Source organism: Setaria viridis, chromosome 5 (genome assembly GCF_005286985.2).
Source record: "Setaria viridis chromosome 5, Setaria_viridis_v4.0, whole genome shotgun sequence".
NCBI classification, from domain to species: domain Eukaryota; kingdom Viridiplantae; phylum Streptophyta; class Magnoliopsida; order Poales; family Poaceae; genus Setaria; species Setaria viridis.
The window spans coordinates 8,438,853-8,459,835 of NC_048267.2; the positions used below are offsets into that span (position 1 = coordinate 8,438,853).

At 42.9% G+C, this 20,983-nt stretch overlaps 1 protein-coding gene and 1 pseudogene across 1 annotated transcript; both read left to right on the forward strand.

Annotated features, from left to right (window-relative positions):
- The first annotated feature begins 608 nt into the window (after positions 1-608).
- On the forward strand, positions 609-697 carry LOC117859392 (small nucleolar RNA Z247; annotated as a pseudogene).
- Positions 698-10,265: 9,568 nt separating this feature from the next.
- On the forward strand, positions 10,266-14,187 carry LOC117858815 (phosphatidylinositol/phosphatidylcholine transfer protein SFH12). Its single transcript, XM_034741949.2, has 14 exons — positions 10,266-10,311; positions 10,580-10,859; positions 10,943-11,042; positions 11,167-11,433; positions 11,511-11,588; positions 11,700-11,801; positions 11,896-11,945; positions 12,029-12,122; positions 12,231-12,329; positions 12,430-12,567; positions 12,771-12,879; positions 12,980-13,359; positions 13,567-13,638; positions 13,926-14,187. Exons 1-14 carry the CDS (start codon positions 10,266-10,268, stop codon positions 13,941-13,943), a joined length of 1,833 nt encoding a protein of 610 aa, XP_034597840.1. The 3' UTR covers positions 13,944-14,187.
- Positions 14,188-20,983: the final 6,796 nt, after the last annotated feature.

Consider the following 20,983-nt stretch of genomic DNA (forward strand, 5'->3'; position numbering starts at 1 on the left):
CTCTAGAACCGCTCACCTTCGTGTGGGTCTGCTAAAATGGTCCTGTTCAAGTGGTTAAATCGGAGGAAATCCGATGGCACTTCGTGTTTACTCGGCTTAGGCATGAGCGTCGCGTATCAGGCGGCTAAATCATGTTTAACCAAGTAGATTCGAAGTGGATCCGCCACACTCCTGTTGCGGAGAAGTTTACACGGGAGAACTACGTCTTATGGAAGGCACAATTCCTTCCTGCTGTGCGTGGTGCGTAGCTCTTGGGGATCTTAGATGGATCCATCAAGGAGCCGGCCAAGACCATGGAATTGGTGAAGGCCGACGACAAGAAAGAAATAGTTGCCAACTCGGAGTATGATCTATTGGTGGCCAAGGATCAACAATTGCTAAGCTACCTACTCAACTCTATCATCAAAGAAGTCCTGGCGCAAGTGGCAGCTGAGACGACTTCGGCAGGAGGATGGAGTGCACTACAGACTATGTTTGCAGCCCAGTCAAGAGCTCGTGTGACGAATTTATGCATGCGGCTATCTACTCTCAAGAAGGGTAACATGTCCTCGTCAACTTACTTCACAAAGATGGTGGCCATCAAGGATGAATTGGCCGCAGTTGGAATACTCATCGATGATGGTGAGATGGCATCTCATATTCTCAATGGGCTTGATTTTGAATATAATCCTTTTGTCTCATCGATGCTTGGTCGATCGGATCCCCTTCCTCTCTCCGAGCTATACTCTCTCTCACTTGATGTCTTACAAGATGCATCTTGAGGCTTACAACGAAGGGGGTCAGTATACGTCTTCAGCAAATTCAGCATATCGTGGAGGATTTCGAGGATGAGGCAATGGAGGCCGCAGTCATGGGCGCAATAATGGTGGCCGTGGTGGACAGAACCATGGCAACACCAATCAGCCAAATCATCCCAAGAAAACTGTGTGCCAGATTTGCAAGAAAATCGGTCATGAAGCACTGAGATGCTGGTATAGATACGAGGACGATGATCAAGAAAACACCAAGATGGCCGGTGCTACAGCCACTGGTTTTGGTTATGATACTAATTGGTATGCGGACAGTGGCGCCACCGACCACATCACTGCAGAGCTTGACAAGCTGACTGTCAAAGACAAGTACAATGGCCGAGAACAAGTCCAAACTGCCAACATATTAGGTATGAAAATTAGTAATATTGGTCATTCAACTTTACATGACCCTAGTAGAAAATTGCATCTCAAAAATATTCTCCATGTTCCTAGTGGTCACAAGAATCTTGTTTCGGTCCATAAACTAGCATTAGACAATAATACCTTTCTTGAATTTCATCCTAAATTCTTCTTTATTAAGGATCAGGAAACGAGGAAAATCCTTCATCAAGGTAGATGCAAAGGAGGTCTTTATCCGCTTGAGTCTATCTCTTCAGATGAGACCAGCAGCAAGGAAGCTTATAGCGCCATTAAACCATCCACCTCTAAGTGGCATAGTCTGTGCAGTTATAGATCTTATCTAGGTTTGCCTACCTCTCAGCATCAACCACATCCCTAGGAACCCAAATAGAAATGTCTTCCTCATCTGAATCAGACCTGTATAGAAATGCAATGCATACAACAACAAGAGCAGCAGCTTGAGAAGCCATCCTGGCACGGTACTAATGCAAGTCCATCTACATCATTGCATGGAAATAAATAAATTTTTGAACTTGTTTACTGAAACAGAACTGAAGACATCCTACGATGTGGCAGTATACACAAACATGGCAACAAAAGGATCATTGCCTTGGCTGCTACCAAAGTTGCCTCCCGGAGCCTCCTCCTGAACACATCATCGACCAAGAACCACCCAACAAACAAGTCCACAAGTCCAACAGGTATCACTACCATGGCTGCTACCAAAGTAGCCTCCCAAGGCTCCTCCTCAACACGTTATGGATAAAAACAGCCAACATACAAATAAACTTAACCAACAGGTATCATTGCCACAGCTGCTACAAAAAGTAGCCTCCCAAAGGTTCCTTCTCAACATCATCCAACAAAGAAAATCTCATAACAGCGTCATTGCCATGGCTGCTACCCAAGGTAGCCTCCAAGAGGCTCAATAGGCATCACACAACAACTATATTAGTCACTTCATGCGCCGCCTCAGCCACCGGGCCGCCTCCTCATCGACCGTGGCCCACCGCGGGCGACGTCCTCAACTGCCGCGTAGCGCCGGCGCAAGTGGTCACCGAGCCGCCTCCTCGCTGGGCCGTGGCCCTCGCGCGCGATGTCCTCAACCGCCGCGCCACTCCGACGCCGGCCAACACTTTGCCACACGCGTGCACAGGACGCCCGCCGCCCCGCCGAGCCAGCAAAGCGCCACCTTCCTTGTCGAAGTCGCCAAGCCCCCCCCCCCCCCCCAAACACCCCGTCGGCAGCTGCTCCGCGTAGATCCGGCCTCGGGGGCATCGAATCCGGTCCCCAGAATGCCGGATTTGCCGCCCCGGGCCGCCGCCGTCGCCTCCATAGCCGGTGCTGCCGCATCGTTGACCAAGGGCGGAAGCGGCCCGGGCCGACGGTAGGAGCCCTGCCGCCGCCTTCCTAGTAGACACACAGGCTTTCGGTGCCCTGCTCCGGCGGCGGCGAGGTGGAGAGGGGGGCCGTGAGGGGGTGGCGGTGGCGGAGGGTGGGGCGCCGCCCGAGTCGCCCCTAGGGAATTGCAAATCCATAGCCAGTTCGATTATTTCAAAAAAATGATAGCCAGTTCTCTTCAGAAAACACCATCATTTCAGAACGGACCTTTCACAAAACTGACGAGCAAAACGAATCAGAGAGTGCTTGCTGAACAGTCTACATGACCCTAAGCTGCTGAACAGGAGATCGCCTTGAACAGATTAAGAAGCTTCAGCACACCGTGAGAATTACATTTGCATCATGCATCAGAATTCTGAATCAAACTGAAGTTCAGAAGAAGCAGAGATCCCTACGAGCTATGAATCTGACTGATCAATCCTGAGCTTGTCTATACTAGTACCATGTATACTCCAGCCAAAACTTGGAATTTCAAATCAACTCATAAGAACTGTGGGTACTGGTAACCAAAATCTGACCCAGAGGGTTTATCTGAAATCTGAACAAAATAATAGCCTGTTTTCTTCGGAAAATATCTTCATTCAGAACGGTCGTTTCACAGAGCTGACCATCAAAACGAATAAGAGAATGCATGTACAGACAAAGATGATGTTTGGAAACAAAAAAAAAATGACACAAGTATACAGCTATTCTGCGTTAGCCTACGCTGTTGAACCGGTGATCGACTAGAACAGATTAAGAAGATCCCTACAAACTGAATTCTGCGTTGCTGAACAAACTGACAAAATCGTTTGCATCTGAATTCTGAATGAAACTAAAGTTCAGAAGAAGAGGTGATTCCCTACAAACTATCTAATGGATCAATCCTGAGCTTAGCTCACTTATTTTACCGTTCATGGCAATCAACAGAGCACATGTTCATCCGCAGCAGAAAACGAAACTCTGACGACGCTCAGAAACATTCGATCGACAAAGCTACAAGGTCAGATATGAGTTGAGACTTATCGAGTTGGCTGTTCGCCACTTCGCCCTCGCAGCGCGTGCTTCGAGACGCCACTCGCCTAGACATCCTCTTCGGCAACCAGACTCCTCGCCTCGCCGTGCTCCACCGAGATGGCCAAGCCCATCTTGCTCGCCTCCCCCTCCGCCGCCGCGACCTCGATCCTGGCGTAGCACGCGAGCTGCTCCGCCGCGAGCATCGACGTGATCCAGCCAGCGCTCATGCGAGGGTACGCGGCGGCCCTGTCGACGGCCCTGACGCTCGCCTTGAACAGCTCCAGGGCGTGACGCAGCCGCTGGATGGCCTCGGCCACGTGCGCGGCGGTGGCGTCGTGGCACATGCGCCACGCCTCCCACCACGGCGAGCTCCTCCGGAGGTTCGGGCAGCGCACGGCGCCGTAGAGGAAGAGGACGGTGGCGGCCCCGGCGTGGACCCCGGCCGCGTACGCCAGGCTGTGGAGGGCGCCCTGGAGGTACACGCCGGCGCTGATCCCCACCGTGCGCACGTCGATCTCGGCGAGGTCTATCTGGTCGGGCGGAACCCCGTCGAGGAGCCTGCGCAGCACTAGCCTGAGCGTGAGGAGCCTCCGTTGGGCGTCGCCGATGCGGAACCGGATGACCGTCGTGTGGCGGACCGCCGCGAGGGCGTGCTGCGCGAACAGCGCCGCCTGCCTCGACGACGGGTCCATTGGCGTCCGCGCGCCGAGGCTCCCGAGGAGTTCCAGCGCGATCTGCCTCCACGGATCCATTGCGGCTCGAGCGCTCTCTCTTTCTCTCCCTCTTGCCTCGGTCCCTCCCTCCCTCGCTCGCTCGCTCTCTGGTTTGTTGGCGAACGCGTGACGGGGTCGATGAACTTACGAAGAAGACGAAGACGGGGAGGGATTTTATAGGGCGTGGCGTGGGAGGTGTGACGGTAAGAAATGCGGGTTTTTACCGTGGCTTGTGGGAGAAGCCGCAAGGATTCACCCGCTTGCCTCTCTCGCTGGCCACATGTATCGTGCTGTTCTACCGCAGGGTCACACCATTTCCACTGAATAGTTCGTTACGCCCTTGGGGTCCACTTTCTCGGGGATCCAGGCTGGCTTATTCACGGCACGCCTCGTTGCGATGCCAAGCCCAAGCCTTCTTTCAGAATGCTCTGAGCTCGTGGGTATCTGGAAGGTTCTGAATCGTTAAGCGTGTGGTATCTCTGTTCGTCTCTGCAGCACTTTGAATTCAAATCGATCGGATGTGCTGCTAGTGTGACGCATTTCAGTGGAATTGTTGGGATCTCAATTGAAGGTTCTTTTCACCAATTTGGTGGCGCATGCCTCTGCTCTTCTTCTAGAACTTGATTAGCTTAGTCTGAATTCTGTGTGATTAGCAATCGCTTTCAAACAGTTTAGGCTGAACATGGAATTCCATCAATTTTATGTTGAACGAGAGTTGAACAGCACCAACAAGCATACGACTATCTGAATGTGACACGTTTGAGGAGTTGAGCGTCCTCGAACTTCATTCCAGGTGTTGGGAACAGATGAATGGCTACTGAAATTTCCTGCGTGGTGGTTATGCAGTAATGCAGGTCATCATCTTGCCAGGAAAAGCAACAAGTTCAGTCGCTGAATGCAGTCTCGGCAGCAAATGAACTGAACGAGCCCATATGAAGGCATCTGGTTCAACGTTGCTGCTCATGAAGGCCTGGCCCATATGACGATGTTGCTGCAAGCACAAGGAGTAGTGAGTGGGCCAGCGTTGTGGGTTGGGCCACGCAATACTTATGGGCGGTTGATCTCGGCCGCTGAGCATGGATCGGACGGGCCTCAGAGCTACCCAGGGGGGCGGACGGTAAATGAAATACCGTCCACCCCGGACGGTGAATCAAATACCGACCGCCCCCGCCTGGGCCCTGGGGTCGTGGCGCGCCGCCGCAGAGAGCCCGGACGCGGTGACCGCCGAGGGGAGCTGCATGAGCTGCATGCCCTCTACAGTATAGCAGCGGCGCCGCCACCAAGCGGGCAGAGAGGTGGATCAACTCCGGGTCCGGCGCCGGGGTCGATCCACTACGCGGCGAGGACAGGTAGCAGAGGCAACGCAGAGCGCGTCGGCCGCCATGGTCGACAGCGCCGCCTTGCTGGCCTGTGGATGGCGCGTGGCGGGTCCTCTTCGACGATCGAGGAGCTCGACCGCATCCATGCTGGTTGCTGTACGCACACATGGCCAGGTCGCTGGACGCGTCCTCAAGCTTGCCCTCCGCGAGCGTGATTCGGCTGACCCCGCCCTTTGCGACGCCCGCCCTTACCTTTTCCCGCTGACCTGCCGCAGTTGAAACAGAAGAGATCTTCTTGCCCGGTGGCTTCCCGTGCAAACTACCCACGCATCCAGGCACCCTACCAATCCTCACCTGCCTTCTTCCACACCACGTAGGATCAAAACCCCGCGCGCGACCAGCCATGGCCAATTGGCCAGTGTGTACTCTCGCCTGCTACAAGGATACAACCCGAAGAAGCGAGGGAGGGAGAAGTTCTCGGAGCCGTGGAGGCAGCTGGCGCGCACGGCTCCCGGCACCCTCCGCGCGTGGTCACCACGGAGTGGCAGGGAGTCAGCAAGTGCCTCAAGTCCACTCACTCCGCGGCTACAGCGTACGTCGCCGACATGCATGCTCTGGACGAGAGACGTTGGGAACCGGTTCCGAACCCCACGCGGCGGGACCCTCGACGCGACGCCTCCCAGCGCAAAGTCAACCGCCTCCCGCCTCGTCGCGCTCCACGACACGCCGCGCGCCTCGGTCTGCCCACGGCGGCAGCAGGTGTAGCGACGCCGACGCCGGGGCGCGGAGGCAGGCGTGGGAGGAGCGCCGCCCCATCGCCGCCCGCCGCGCCGACGAGGCGCTGCGGGGGACTGAGCTCCGCCCTAACGGACCTCACGGCGAGCGTGCGTATCCTTCACGTGGTCTCTGGGAAGCCGCCGGGGTTCTGGGCCAGGGTGGCGTGGGCGTCGGAGGACGACCGGCTCGTGCGGCGCGCCACGAACGAGGTCGCCGCGGTGTGGCGGATGCGCCGTGCCGTCGTGCTGGTCTGCTGGTCTGTCCGGATCTTTTTTTTCAAAAAATGGGCAAGGTGGTGTGGTAACGATGTCTTAAAAAAAAGCTAGCTGCACGTAAAACGTAAAAAAGAAAAGTTCAGGTGATTCAGTGAATGTCGTCGTAGCTGGTCTCCAATTGTTACGTGACCATGCATAATGTTGGACCAACCACCAGTCGTCAACTCGTCATCAGTGTGCATGCGATGGGTTCAAAGGTGGCCTGTTGTTTTAGTTCTTTTGCCATGAGATCATCAGTTGCCTTGACTGCAACGGGCTCCATCCCTACTGTACGGAAGACAGAAGGGATCGGAGTTACTGTGCAGGACCAGGCCACGCCTGTTTCTGCTCAGGCTCGGCCACGCGCTGCGCGACACGTCGCGGGCGTTGGGGCCGACGCGGCATCTCGCTTTCGCTCCGTCGATCGCTCGCACTGCAGCTGCGTGGCCGGCTACATAAGCAGGTCCAGGGAGCAGCGAGTTCTTTCTGCTCTGCAATTGCTCAAGCCTAGCTACAGCTCTCTATCCCCATCGGAATATTCTTAGAAAAAAATAGCATCTAAATGTTAAATACAACTAGTCCACCAACCCGTGCTCCCACACGGGCTAATGTTTTTAGAAACTATTGTATTTAAAAATTATTTAGAAATTGTTTAACTCTCTCATTTTTTTAATACTTCAACATAATACTTATATAGATATATACCTATCTTTGTCTAGTTGTGATTATTTTTAATTAATAATTACTCTATGAACTTTTTCATCCATATTCATACTTTTTTTCATTTTGTATTGCACCTGCAATCCTCCATACATTATGTTTAGCATACAAATCAATATTTTTCATCGATTTCTCACATACATGTATAAATGGTCTACATGGTGGGATTCATCATGTGTATATACTTTAACTTATTATTTTTATATTAACAATGATATAAATAAGTAATTTAGAATCATATATTAATTTACTTTTGGACATATGATGCACATGTTTAGGTTATTTTTAATAACGACGTATATGGGTAACATAGATAAAATTTTAGAATGACATTTTAAGTTATGCTTTATAATGATTTATAATGATAAGTATTAGTAAATTGGATGAAGATTATGGGGTTACTTTAGATTATTTTTTATAATAGCTGAGCTCGATAATTTAGATATAGGTTTAGAGCTCATTTTTTAATATTTTCACAATGATAGTGGTGGGTAATTTTTTAGAAAATGTAATAGATCAATGGCTATGATTATTAGAGTTTACAGGATTGGTGTTTGATGTTTTTAATTTTTATGGCAATTTGTCTCTTTTTTCTAGCTTGTCTCATGGGAACTAATAGGGAGCCTCCAATGGAAAAAAATGAGACTACATTGCTACAAAACTATTACCATAAGCTACCTCTCGTTTGTTAAATATTCGAACACAATACTTATATAGATATATACTTGATATCTTCATCCAATTGTAATAGATTTTAGTTAGTAATTACTCTATAATATTTCATCCACATTTATAATCTTTAACTTTTCACTTTGCATCGCAGGTATGCGCTTGAATTTGTTTAATGAACCCTAAGTTTAAGATACAATTTTAACATAGAAATCTATATTCACATCACTTTAGATCTTTATAAATGGTGACACACATCATGCATATAGACCTTAATTATTATATCGTATACCAATAGTGCAAGATATATATGATTTAGAATCATATATTGATGTGTATTTTTAATTAAGGTTATTTGATTCAAATATAGGGTTACCTTATGTTATTTTTAATAATAGCATGCGTGGGTAATATAGATGCAAATTTAGGGGTTCCTTTAAGTTTTTTAAGTAATAGTGGTGGGCAATTCAGTTGCAAATTAGGGGGTTATTTTAAATATTGTTTATAATGGCATAAGTGGGTAATTTTGAGGAAGATTAGGGGTTGCTTTAGTTTATTTTATATAATGGCATAGGTGGGTAATTTATATATAGATTTAGGGGGTTACTTTAGGCTATTTTCATAATGGTATAGGTGGGTAATTTTTTAGAAAATATAATAGATCCAATGGCTATGATGATTTGAATCTATCAATTGATGGTCAGATGTTTTGCTTTTTTGTGAGAATTTCTAGGATTTCTCTCTTTTTCTAGAGTGTCCACCTAGGAATCTTAGGTGGCTTCACCTGGAGGCTTCAAAAGGAGCCTCCAATTAGTAATAGTAAGATAAGATGTTGCAACCATAGTTTAGTTTGGATACTCGGTTCGGTACTTATGGCCTTTTTTAGATTCAAGCATTCTTGCATGCGGGTGATATCATAAACTTCTTTTACTGCATGCATGCATGCATCAATGCATGTATCGGGCTTTCTCATCTTTCCCATCCACCGTAAACTGCTTGGATGGTTAGGCCCGAATGATGCGGTCCAAAAAACTATTTCTGGCTTTCTTCAGGGGACAACATAATTTTCCATGGCATTCGGTGACTTGCAAGTGCGCCCAAGAAGTTGGGCTAACAATCGGCATAGACGCTGCGGTCCGAAGGTCTACGGAGCTCATGCACAAGGAAGGCCCAGAACTTAGACTTGTGCAAATTGAACCGAAATACCGGCGACTGTCTATGTTTGGTGGGTGCACGTGGCCTCACCAAAGCCAAAAAAGAAACAATCGGGTTCAAACCACCCATACAACCATTGTCCAGCAGCTATCTGTCACCAGCTAGGTGCCGTGCATGCCTCTCAAAATTTTAGCCCCCTTCCTCGCGAGACCGCGATGAGCGCGCCCCCACCCCTGCCTCTATTTTTTAAGCACCATCGTAGCCATCTGCTCCATTTCTCTCCAGCACCGCCCCCTCCTCCACCTCAAGGCTCTCCTCTCGGAGGTACGTGGGCTCATCCTTCCTCCTCTTCATCCACCTCCTCCATTGATGCATGCCATCTTCTCGTACTGTTCATGTGTGTCCCATCTAATTTGGTGTTGTACACCAGGGGAAAGAGATCACCAAAGATTAGTTGATGGATTAGCTTTGGTACATTGGCTGCCAGCCGCTAATTGCATTATTTTTCGTTCTTTGTGCTCTGCTCCTTCTAGGATTGTAGCTAGCAGGCGTTCTATCATGTAGCCATTGAGATGTTGTACATGTGTGCATGTATAATGTCTGAATATCTGATAAATACCTATTGATTCATTTTTATCTATTCTTGTAACACAAAAACACTTAGAGTACTAGCCAAGAAACAATCGTGTGATATTTAAGATAACTTCCATATTTTCTTTGATTGAGTACAAGAAGCTGGATTTTTGGCAATATCATCAATACGTGGACATTTGGATACAAAGATGATTAGGAGCACAATGCTCTAATCGAATTATTATGGAGCAATATACTTTTTCATAAAATAAGGGAATGCTTGTCTTGTGCTAACAATTACTACTGCACGCTCAAAGTAAAACTATCCCTGAAATATGAAGATTTTTTATCCTAAATTTTAATTGTATCAGATTGTTTAAGGCTTACCATCACCTCATTGAAGTATTTACTACATTGGCGTTCAGTTTTGATTGTACTTCACACATAGCATTGATCTGAGAGCAAGGAATAATACTTTTGTGCTTTTTGTTCAGAGACCTCTTCTTTCTTTATCAGCTCTGATAGGGTGACCCATTAATGGCAGATGTCCTGTCACGACCTCATGAGCACCGTCTAAGCTCTGGTGAGTATGCATGTAATTGAATGCCATAAGCATGTTATTGTTCACTGAACCGGAATATTATACAGTAGTATTATCTTCCGTTGTCCTAATAAAGAACTTATTCTATTGTATTTCATAATATCAGAATGTGCACAGAGTGATGTTTGATTGAAATTTACTTTTATGGCGAATAAACTTTTCCATTGCCTAAGCATAATCTGATATAATTCTTGAAACTTTTCGTTTTACTTGTATGCAGAATTGACTTTTGTAGAAACTGTGTTTGCAGCCTTAGATGGACACTATGACGAGAAGAGAAAATCCAATGTGGAATACTCAGAGGATGAAAAGAAAGCAATGATCGCGTCTCTGAAGAAGAAAGCGATGAGCGCTTCACAAAACATGAGGCATTCCATGAAGAGGGGGCGGAAGAGCAGCAAGGTCATGTCCGTCTCAATATTGGATGAGCGCGACCCTGAGGAGGTGCAGGCTGTGGATGCCTTCCGCCAGCTTCTCATACTTGAAGAGATGCTACCATCACAGCATGATGACTACCACATGATGCTGAGGTGTGTGATATAGTAATAGCGCATCCTAATGTATGATTGCATTTTAATGTGGATCACTATTGCTGAAAGTTGTGATGACAAAGGTTTCTGAAGGCAAGAAAGTTTGATATTGAGAAGGCAAAGCAAATGTGGTCTGATACGCTGAAATGGAGAAAGGAGTTTGGCGCAGATACCATTCTCAAGGTAGTTAGAACTCCCGTAGACTTTGTTAAAACTAACATCACTTGGATAAATACTTTCTCATCAATACTTAGAGGTTAGTTCATAAACTGTTGTCACATTTTCTTTTTCTATAATGCCATCTTAGGAATTTAAATTCGAAGAAGCTGATAAGGTGGCACAATGCTACCCTCAAGGTTACCATGGGGTTGATAAGGAAGGCAGGCCTGTCTACATTGAACGGCTTGGACAGATTGATGTGAATAGGCTAATGCAGGTCACCACAATGGATCGTTTTGTCAAGAACCATGTCAAGGAGTTTGAGAAGAACTTTGCTGTTAAGTTCCCAGCTTGTTCAATCGCTGCGAAGCGTCATATTGATCAAAGCACAACAATTCTTGATGTGAAAGGAGTGGTATGCATCTACAAATTGGCGGGGAGTTTACCAAGTGGTTGCAATATTATAGTGAGTAACCTTAACACATTTTCCAGGGGATGAAGCAATTCAGCAAAGCTGCAAGGGACCTCATAGGCATGCTTCAGAAGATTGACGGTGACAACTATCCAGAGGTAATTCCTTTGATATATGATATTATGAACCATACTTGCGCATACATTTTGTGCTGAATTTTGCAAACAGTAGCATTCTTACCACATCAGTAATGATTTTTTTTGTCCCAGTCGCTGTGCCGCATGTTCATCATTAATGCAGGCCAGGGATTCCGGCTTCTATGGAGCACAGTCAAGAGCTTCCTTGACCCGAAGACCACTGCAAAGATTCATGTATTTTTTTTCCAATTACTTTATGGTTTTATTCTGTAGCTATGATTCTAGAGCTCAATTAAATGATTGTTTCATGAATTATGCATTTCTGTAGGTTCTAGGTAACAAGTACCAAAGCAAGCTTCTTGAGGTGATAGATGCCAGGTAACAACCAATGCTCTAATTGGCTCGTAAGCTACTTCTATGACACACTTGCAACCTTAAATGTACACGTTTCTGTTATTTAGCGAGCTGCCAGAATTTTTTGGTGGAACTTGCCAGTGCGAAGGTGGATGCATGAAGGCTGACAAAGGCCCTTGGAAGGATCCCGAAATCATGAAGGTGAGTAATCGGACCTGGTGCTTTGTTCTCAATCTTGTCATCATTATTGTATATCACCAAAATCACAAAGGCACTAACTCAGTATCCCTACGCCACTTTGATGTTAAGATGGTTCAAAGTGGAGTTGGGAGGTGTGGCTCACGCAGGTCAGCCTCTTCTGAGGTTGAGGATAAAATGATTTGTGAAGATGACATTATATATCCGAAGGTAAAAATAACAGAAACATTTTCATGTTGTCATAGTTGTTGCATTGATGTCTTTTATACTATTATTTATGCCTCTCTTTTTTTATTTTTCTAAAATAAAGAAACAATCTTCATCCGATGGGGAGGCACAATTAGTTGGAGATGGTCAACCCACTCTGTCACGGAAAATTTCTCGCGTCCAAATTGAATATCCTCAATTATCACCTGTCCATGAGGAACTTATTCCTACTTTATATCCTGTAAGGCACTCTCTATCATTGATTATTCAGTTACCAGCAAATGACATAGTTCATTGATTAAGAGTTTGCTTTGAAGTTTGAACGTCAGCATACAAGCTAAGATGTTCTGCTTGTCGAAAAATCCTAAGCTTAAACCTCAATAATCGCAACACATGCTATGTATATATCTGTTACACTTCTCATTCCTCCGTGAACTTTTTCAGACCCCTGGTTCACCCTATTCTTGTGATGTTCCAATGGTTGAAAAGGCCATAGATGCAATCTGCAAGAGCCAGGGAACTCTGCCGGATGAGAAACTCGCCATCACCAAAGGTTAATGAGTACCACCCTTACGACCCATCAAATTTCAACAAAGTATTATTACCTAAGTTTCCTTCCATTAGTAGACTGACCAAACACTGTCCTTCATCAGCTGTTGTAACTGCCTCTAATGGATCCAACCCCCCACTCTTTGGTGGCATCATAGCACTCGTGATGAGCATTGCAACGATGCTCCGGTTGACGCGCAACATGCCTGTGAAGGTACTTGGCGCTGCCATAGGTGATGCTAAACCTACTACCCCCACGAAAAGTAAATCAAAAATCCAAGCGCGGCAGCGATCCAAGCTATCACCAGAGGCTGTGAAGGCCGCTGAAGATGTCGTATCTACGAAGCGCCTCGCCGAGCTTGAGGAAAAGATCCTTGCACTCCTAACAAAACCTGCAACAATGCCGGCCGATAAGGAGGAGATGTTGCAAGCTGCTGTCAGCCGCATCAGTGCACTAGAAGAGGAGCTTGCAGCTACAAAGAAGGTATCATTTGCTCCTTGCAGGAAAACCTAGTTCTTGCCGTACTATAACCAACTAAACCAAGTACTGAGTAATTTGTGATTTGTTACGTTAATTTTGTATCTTTGTGTATTAGTGAATGACCTGAAACACCTACAAGTACATGGTATTTTGCATAACTCTAAACATATTTATTCTACTTACAAACTTGCTTCCATATGATTTTTGCAGGCCTTGCAGAAGACTCTTGAGTGTCAAGGGGAGATCATTGTGTACATTGAGAAAAAGAAGAAGAAAAGCAAGGTAACCAACTTGATGAAAAAACACATAACGAAACAAAAGTATGTCTAAATAAGTAGTACGTACAATTGTTATCAATTCTTCTTCTTAAAAAAATAATGCTGATCACTTTAACATAGTGTTATAGTCTTGTCATCCTAATCCAATGATCTTACTAGTTATTGTTTCAAAATTAATCTAGATTTAAAACACTCAAATTATATGCTACGAAACTATATTTCATCCACTGCGCCGATTCACATGCTCTCATTTCATGAGATTAACGCTGGCCTTTGTAATTTTGCTTGCAGCGTTTATTTCGTTGGTAGAAGCGAAATGCACATAATGTTCACGTCCAGGAGAAGATATTTTATGTGCGATGGAAGGAAGTGAGCTGATGTTTGCATCTACTGTGATTCTGATTGTAACATATAATGTTCTTTTGTTCTTCTTCTTTTTCCCTATGTTGCTGCAAATTATTGTCCAAGTCTCACATTGTTTGTACCTTGTCATGTGGATGTGCTGCCAAATTGTCAATCCTGCCATTGCTATGGCCAATTATGGATGGATGGATTGCTGAGTACTGCCAATATAAATATATTTATTACTAAATGATGAGAATATGCTCTCTCTAAATGCACATGTTGCATGCTTTATCTATCCATTTACACTTTGATGAACTTTTACGTTAATTTTGATTTGCTAAATGAGTTATTACCATTTTAGATGCAAATGCGCCTAATCAGTTCCTAAGATTAGATAATCAATGCTAATTAAGGTTAGTTTGATGATAATCCTAAGTAATTAAAGTTGAATTAGATCTCAATGTGGTTCATTAATGCCTAACTTAGCAAACCCAAACCAAATTGCAGCTCAAGTTTGTTGAGAGTTGAAAGAGACGGAAAGAATGAATCTAAGGATTCTCTTTATTGATTAAATAAATAGTCTGGTTACATATTTATACAAGGAAAAAGGACATGCCCAAAGGGCATCATGTCCCTTGAGAGTTGGCCCCTTCATGAAAGGTCCACACCCTTTCATGAAAGATCCTCTAAAATTATCTATAATATTAATTGACCACTAATAATGTGTTTCACAACACTCCCCCTTGATTAATTAGCTTCTTGTAAGCTTCATGTAATTCTTGTTCAATCATCTTTGATTATCATATGGAAAAACTCCTCCAAAAACCCTATGGGAAAAATATTGAGGAGAAACCAATTTGTATGTCCATATATGCCATTAAAACAAAACTCCTTTAAAACCTAGTGGGAAAATATAAGGAGAAAATGATATGGCATATTTATATTATTGTCCCATTGCAAACTCATATAAAAAAACCTTGAAAAGGAAAACTCATAAGTAAGTTTGGAGATCAATATTATTATGATCTGAGGATCATATTCAAATCACCTTCCCCAAAATCCAATGAAAAATATGAGAAGGAATTGTATATCTTTTATACCTTCTTAAAAGCTCTTGTAAAAAAAACAGAAGATATGACATATAATATTTCTCGAATACCACCTTGAAAAACCTCGGTGGGGAAAACAGGTGATATGACATATATCTTGTATTGATATTACCTCATTAAAACCTTTTATGAGAAATCTTTATGAGGAAAAACTCATATAGGTAAAAGAGTATAATATGATGTTTGGATAGATTAGAATTTCAGGAGAGTCTCCCCCTGAGCCTTGCAAAATTTAAAGTTGTTACTCACCACTTACCATGAACACCATTCTACGATGTAGTGGTGGATAAGTACATTAGTGAGTATATTTTGCAAGATGTTTATTCCCTCACTTTGTAAAAATAAGGATAAAACATTTTGAAAAATAATTTAATGATATTGCTCATATGTAATATGGTTTCATCCAAGCAATACAAGTTGCATTATCATTTATGGATAATGTTTAGTGATTAGATGGAATCATATTTTATAATTCGCTAAAGTTATACATATACATGTGATGCTTCATAATAACATTTAAAAGTTGTTATTAGAGTCTATTTTGATGACTCACATGAAAGCTTTATCATCTGTATCAATCTATGATATGGCAATATGGGGATCAGTTAGCCAGTATCTTGATATCCCACTTTGTCATGTCTTGAAATAAATTAAGACCTTTTGGTGCCATTTAGATATATGTGGATATCCTCTTTGACTCCCACCAGTATAGTGTTTGTTGGAGTTGTGCTAATTTGAGCTATAGCAATGTATCTACAAATGCAGTATTAGGCCTGTTGCAATTTGTATGATACACTAGCACTTGGCACTAGGTTTATCATCCTAGGGTCTAAATGGATATCACTCCATCTTTAGAAATTGAATGACCACAAGTGTTGATGGATATGCTTGTCCAAGATTATTTAAATATTGTTATATAATATCAATTGAATATTGATAAACTGATATATATGCATAAGTTGTAAACTTAAGCATTGTTTGGTTTTACCCAAATTTTCATCTCGAATTCCATCATAAAAGGATTGCTTATTTGTTTATGTGTATTGAGATGATGGAAAATCCAATTTATGATTTATTTGTGAACACACATATGCAATCCTTATGATTGGAGTAATCCTTTTATGGAAGATACTCACTTAGTCAGTTGTACCACAATCAAATTGATTGTTTCAAGTCATGGAGTGACTTGAGTAATACACAATATATGTTGCGATTTATATTTAGATTTAGAATGTGAAGTCAGTCGAAGATGACTTGTATATCCAAATATATCAAGTTATTTGACCTGCCATAATTAAATATGGGAATATAATTTTCACATATACCACGAGGGTATGTTGCTTGGTCTCTGCATGAAACCATTGCTACAATCTCTCATTTACTCACCACCTTGCTTTCATAAAGAATACATTTGTGAGAAGATATTACTATTGTAAATACTTCTCACTAGTGAACGAGAGAAATTTTCCATAATCGCCACCTTTGCTTTGACCCAATTTGAGTGTTGATACACTCTGCTTAGGACTTTTGGTCTGGATCCAGCTTAAGGTGTATAGCAATTTTTGAGGAGCATATGTCAACAATTTGTAGTCTTTGTATAATTGATTAAATGGAACCAATATAGCATGTGAAATATTAACTCTTTAGAACTCATATCTCATTTCCCATGATGATAGAGAAGTTAGGGTGTTCCAATGACCCAGTGCCTGAATTTATGTGCACATGTACTGAGCTTTTGAATGCTGAACATTCATAGGCTTTGGATTTTCAATATCCATAAAGTGTCTAACAACATGCATGATGTTAATTTGCATTTACTATCTTGGAGGATGTCTCCCCCTATTCCCGCGGATGCATGTAATAAGCTATATCCCTAGTGACCATACTTTTCCCCCTCTTATTTTAATTTGGGAGTTGAGTAATCTTATTAGATCATCACTCTTTCTGGCACACTAATGGTAGGGATTGGATAAGATGACACTTTTATAAGGAAATGCATTTGGCAGGCTATTTGTAATGTGTTGCAAATATAAGATATTCTAAACTGGTTGTTCAGATATTCTTTGTTATGTACGTGGATGTGATGACTGAATATGTGTAACATTCATTTTGTATTCCTAGCATTCTATGTGTGGTATTAATCTCCCCCTAATGCCTGGAATTATCCTCAAACTATGATCGATATACGGGCTGTGTATAAATCCCCATAAGAGACCTAAAGTATTATATAAATGACGGATAATAATACCTTTTGTGTGGGCCCCTAATACCCATGATGTATGCTGAGGTGGTAATATCGATATGTGGAAAACATAACCGACACGCAGATGGGAAATATTTTGGTTGTGGCCATGTTTCCACGTACTAACTGCAACGGAGGGAGTTGTATGATTGCGGTTTTATAAATTTAGATTATAAGGTGGGTAAGTCCGCATATTACCAACTTGATGTTGATAAATTCAATTTTATTTGGATGGTCATACAAATGAGTTATCTCGATAAGAGATTCAATTAAGCCATAATTGGTATAAACATAGGGACTTAGTAATTTAGTTCCCAAAACCAAATAATTCCATATGAATGGATTTGATCCTGTGTTAGGAAAATTTGCTCTAAGTTGAAAAATTAGAGCAATGAATTTGGTAAAATTGTGATACCTTATGATCAGGAAGGAACACAAGTGAGACTATTTGCAAATTCATGCATAAGCACTTTAGAGTGCCTAGATAGTCCATAAATGGCTGAATATGGCCAACTTATCTTGAATGTGTTCAAGAAATTTAGTGGCTCATTAATTGGATTTTAAGGTAAGAGGGCCTTAAAATTAATTCCCTTGTGACACATGCGGTGCACAAAATCTGAGCATTTTGAGAATGTATGCTATGACCAATAGAATTGATAATAATTTTTCTTATCCTCCATGAGTCAGAAGGACCAAGGCTATCATACCAATTCATGATATGATCAATATTGAAAAATTATTTTGTACGCAACATGTCATACGGATTGATGTATGTGCATATAACATATCCCAGATGATATGAAAGGAATTTATGAATATTTAATTTCCATGTCCATTGTACCAAGTTGAGTGCGGATAGCATTTTTCTTAGTAATAGGTTTTGATATGAAACCATACAAATGAATGTCATGAAAATATATTGGGGTATTTTTAGAATACATGAGTGCATCTACTATTAATAATTGAATATTCATGTATATATGTCCCACAATTGTGATAAAAGTCACTGCACATGTTCTGGACTCCACTGTTGTGAGAATAGATGATCTAATGATCATTGCCAAAACATAGTCTCTGTATATAGAAGATGGTAACCAAAATATGTTGCACTCTTTCTGCTATTTATCTAAGCAAAAGTTGATGCCTAAATTTTGAATTCAAGATGAGTCTTGAATTATTCGATGCAAAATCTTGTACATTCAAAATGCGATTTGAATTATAAGTAGTATGAACCTCATATATGATACACGATGAAATCGTTGCTATTATCGAGTGTGACTCGATCATCATTAACTAGTGAGTTAACTCATCAAAAGATAATCACCGTGTTGGCATTATGATTATGCAAAACTAGTGAAGGTAAGATGATTCTTGCAACAAAATAATGTATATATGTCAATGGGTAGTGCAACTGCTGTAAATGTATTATTTATACTCTTGTGAGAATTAATGACTTGATAGTCATATTGAATACAAATTTTCCATTGTATGAAATTTGGGATATACACGTTGACGGTAATCATCATAGGATGTAGACTTTTTAGTGATGAGCAAATTTGCTGCCTAAAAGCATGATCTCTGGGCAAATAAATTCTTAGATAAGAACTTATCGCAGCAGTGCCTAGGTCGCATCACCTTGTGTTGTTCCAAAATCATATTTATATGCCTAAATTATAATTTTGCATCATCTTCTATGTGATGTAGAATATTAATTAAGTATTTAAGTATGCATATGTAAAGATTGTTGTAAAACCAATGAAAGATCTGCGGATCATGATGATGCTCAATTACTGTAGTAAATTTGACATCCTTATTACATGGGTGCTAATACCTGATGATATATCTAACAATGTGCATGACAACACATATTTACACAAGAATCTAGGGACTAAAGAATAGAATATTTTGAACATGTAAATGAACAGAAGCCTGGAGGCTTTATTCAAATTTTGGGCAGGAAAATCAGGTTAGGCCAAAATGTTGAAGGTAGCCTGGCCGGGCTTAGCTTCGGCCTGCCCTGCGGGCGCTAGACCCTATGGCCTTGCGAGACCACTTTCGGCCATTCAAGACGCAGAGGAGAAACCCAGCGCTGCTAGGCTCCACGTGCTGCGCCGGATGCCCGGGCGGCGGTCAACGACCGTGACGCGGCCGAGTCGGCTGAGTGCCATGGGCCCCACTACCTTGGCCATGACCGTGTCTGCCGCTACAGACGCGCCATCGGAGTACGTGAACCCCCGTCAGGCGTGCAGGCAAGTAAGCACCGCTTGCCACATGCACGTGGGTAGAGCCAGCTGTGGTGTCCTCTGCCGCTTTCTGATAGTGGTCATGGCAAGTGCTATGCAATTGATAAAAAATCTGCATGATCAATGGAGACTAGAGCCTCCACCATGGCCATGCAGCAGAAGAACAGGAAGCACACGGACCAAGGGTTTGGTGCAGAGAAAAATTAAAGAACTCTAGTTCCAGGAAGAACACATCATGAATGCGTACAATTTTGATGTATGATCCTTTTTCTCGCTCCTTCCTGTTCGGTGAAAAAATTGTCCGTAATAAAGATGGTCGTGCAGCGTTGTTCCTTCATCTTCACGCGGAAGACGCTGGTGATAGAGATCAACGTACAGCCGGTAGGCACTGCGCGTCAAGCGAGGCAGAAATTTCTTGTGTTCTTGCCAATGTCGTCGTAGTGGCCGATTAGCCTTAGATGGAGAGCAAAGTAACTGATAACGTGTTGAGAGTTGAAAGAGAGACAGAAAGAATGAATACGAGGATTCTCTTTATTGATGGAATGAATAGTCTGGTTACATATTTATAAAGGGGAAATGACATGCTCAAAGGGCATCATGTACTTGAGAGTTGGCCCCTTCATGAAAGGTCCACACCCTTTCATGAAAGATCCTCTACAATTATCTATAATATTAATTGATCACTAATAATATGTTTCATAACAAAGTTCATATTTTACTTAAGAGCTCAAATTAGGGTTTCACTGTTTCCATGAATTATCCCCAAATTAATGAAATTTTGTGCAATTAGTACTTGATTCATGAAATCATCGCTCCTCAGCAACGAGAAGGAGGGGAATTGGGCAGATAAAGAGAAATTATTGAAAAGCCCCAAATTTATTGAGGAAATCCCCAAAATTTGAGAAAAAATTCCCCAAATTGGAACCCTAATCCTAAGCCTAAGACTGAGAAAACTCAAATAGTCAATTAGTCATGTGTGGCATGAGAATACCATTGCGCAGGGCCTTGTCGAGCCATCCCCAAAGATGTCTTGATGCATTTATTTGATAAGGTACATGAGAGAATACCAAGTTTATAGAAAAACGCTAGCATTTACCACACCAAATTAGTTTAATTGGATCCACCAATAAATATGTCTTGATAGTGCATTTATATAGTATACATGTTATTATATTTTTATACCCTTTGTTAAAATTAGACAAGTTTGACTTAAAAAAAAATTGGGAAGGAGGGAGTAATACCAAACCGTACAGAGGAAAAGTGAATCCATGTCATGTTCATTCTAGGCTTCTAGCAGACTTCCATGCTGCTTCTGGGTAGTGTGCTGCTTAGAAGCAAATAGGAAGTGACGAACCATTGACATCTCATCACTTGCCGGTTGAAGACGTGGGCCACCCGATTTAGTCATCA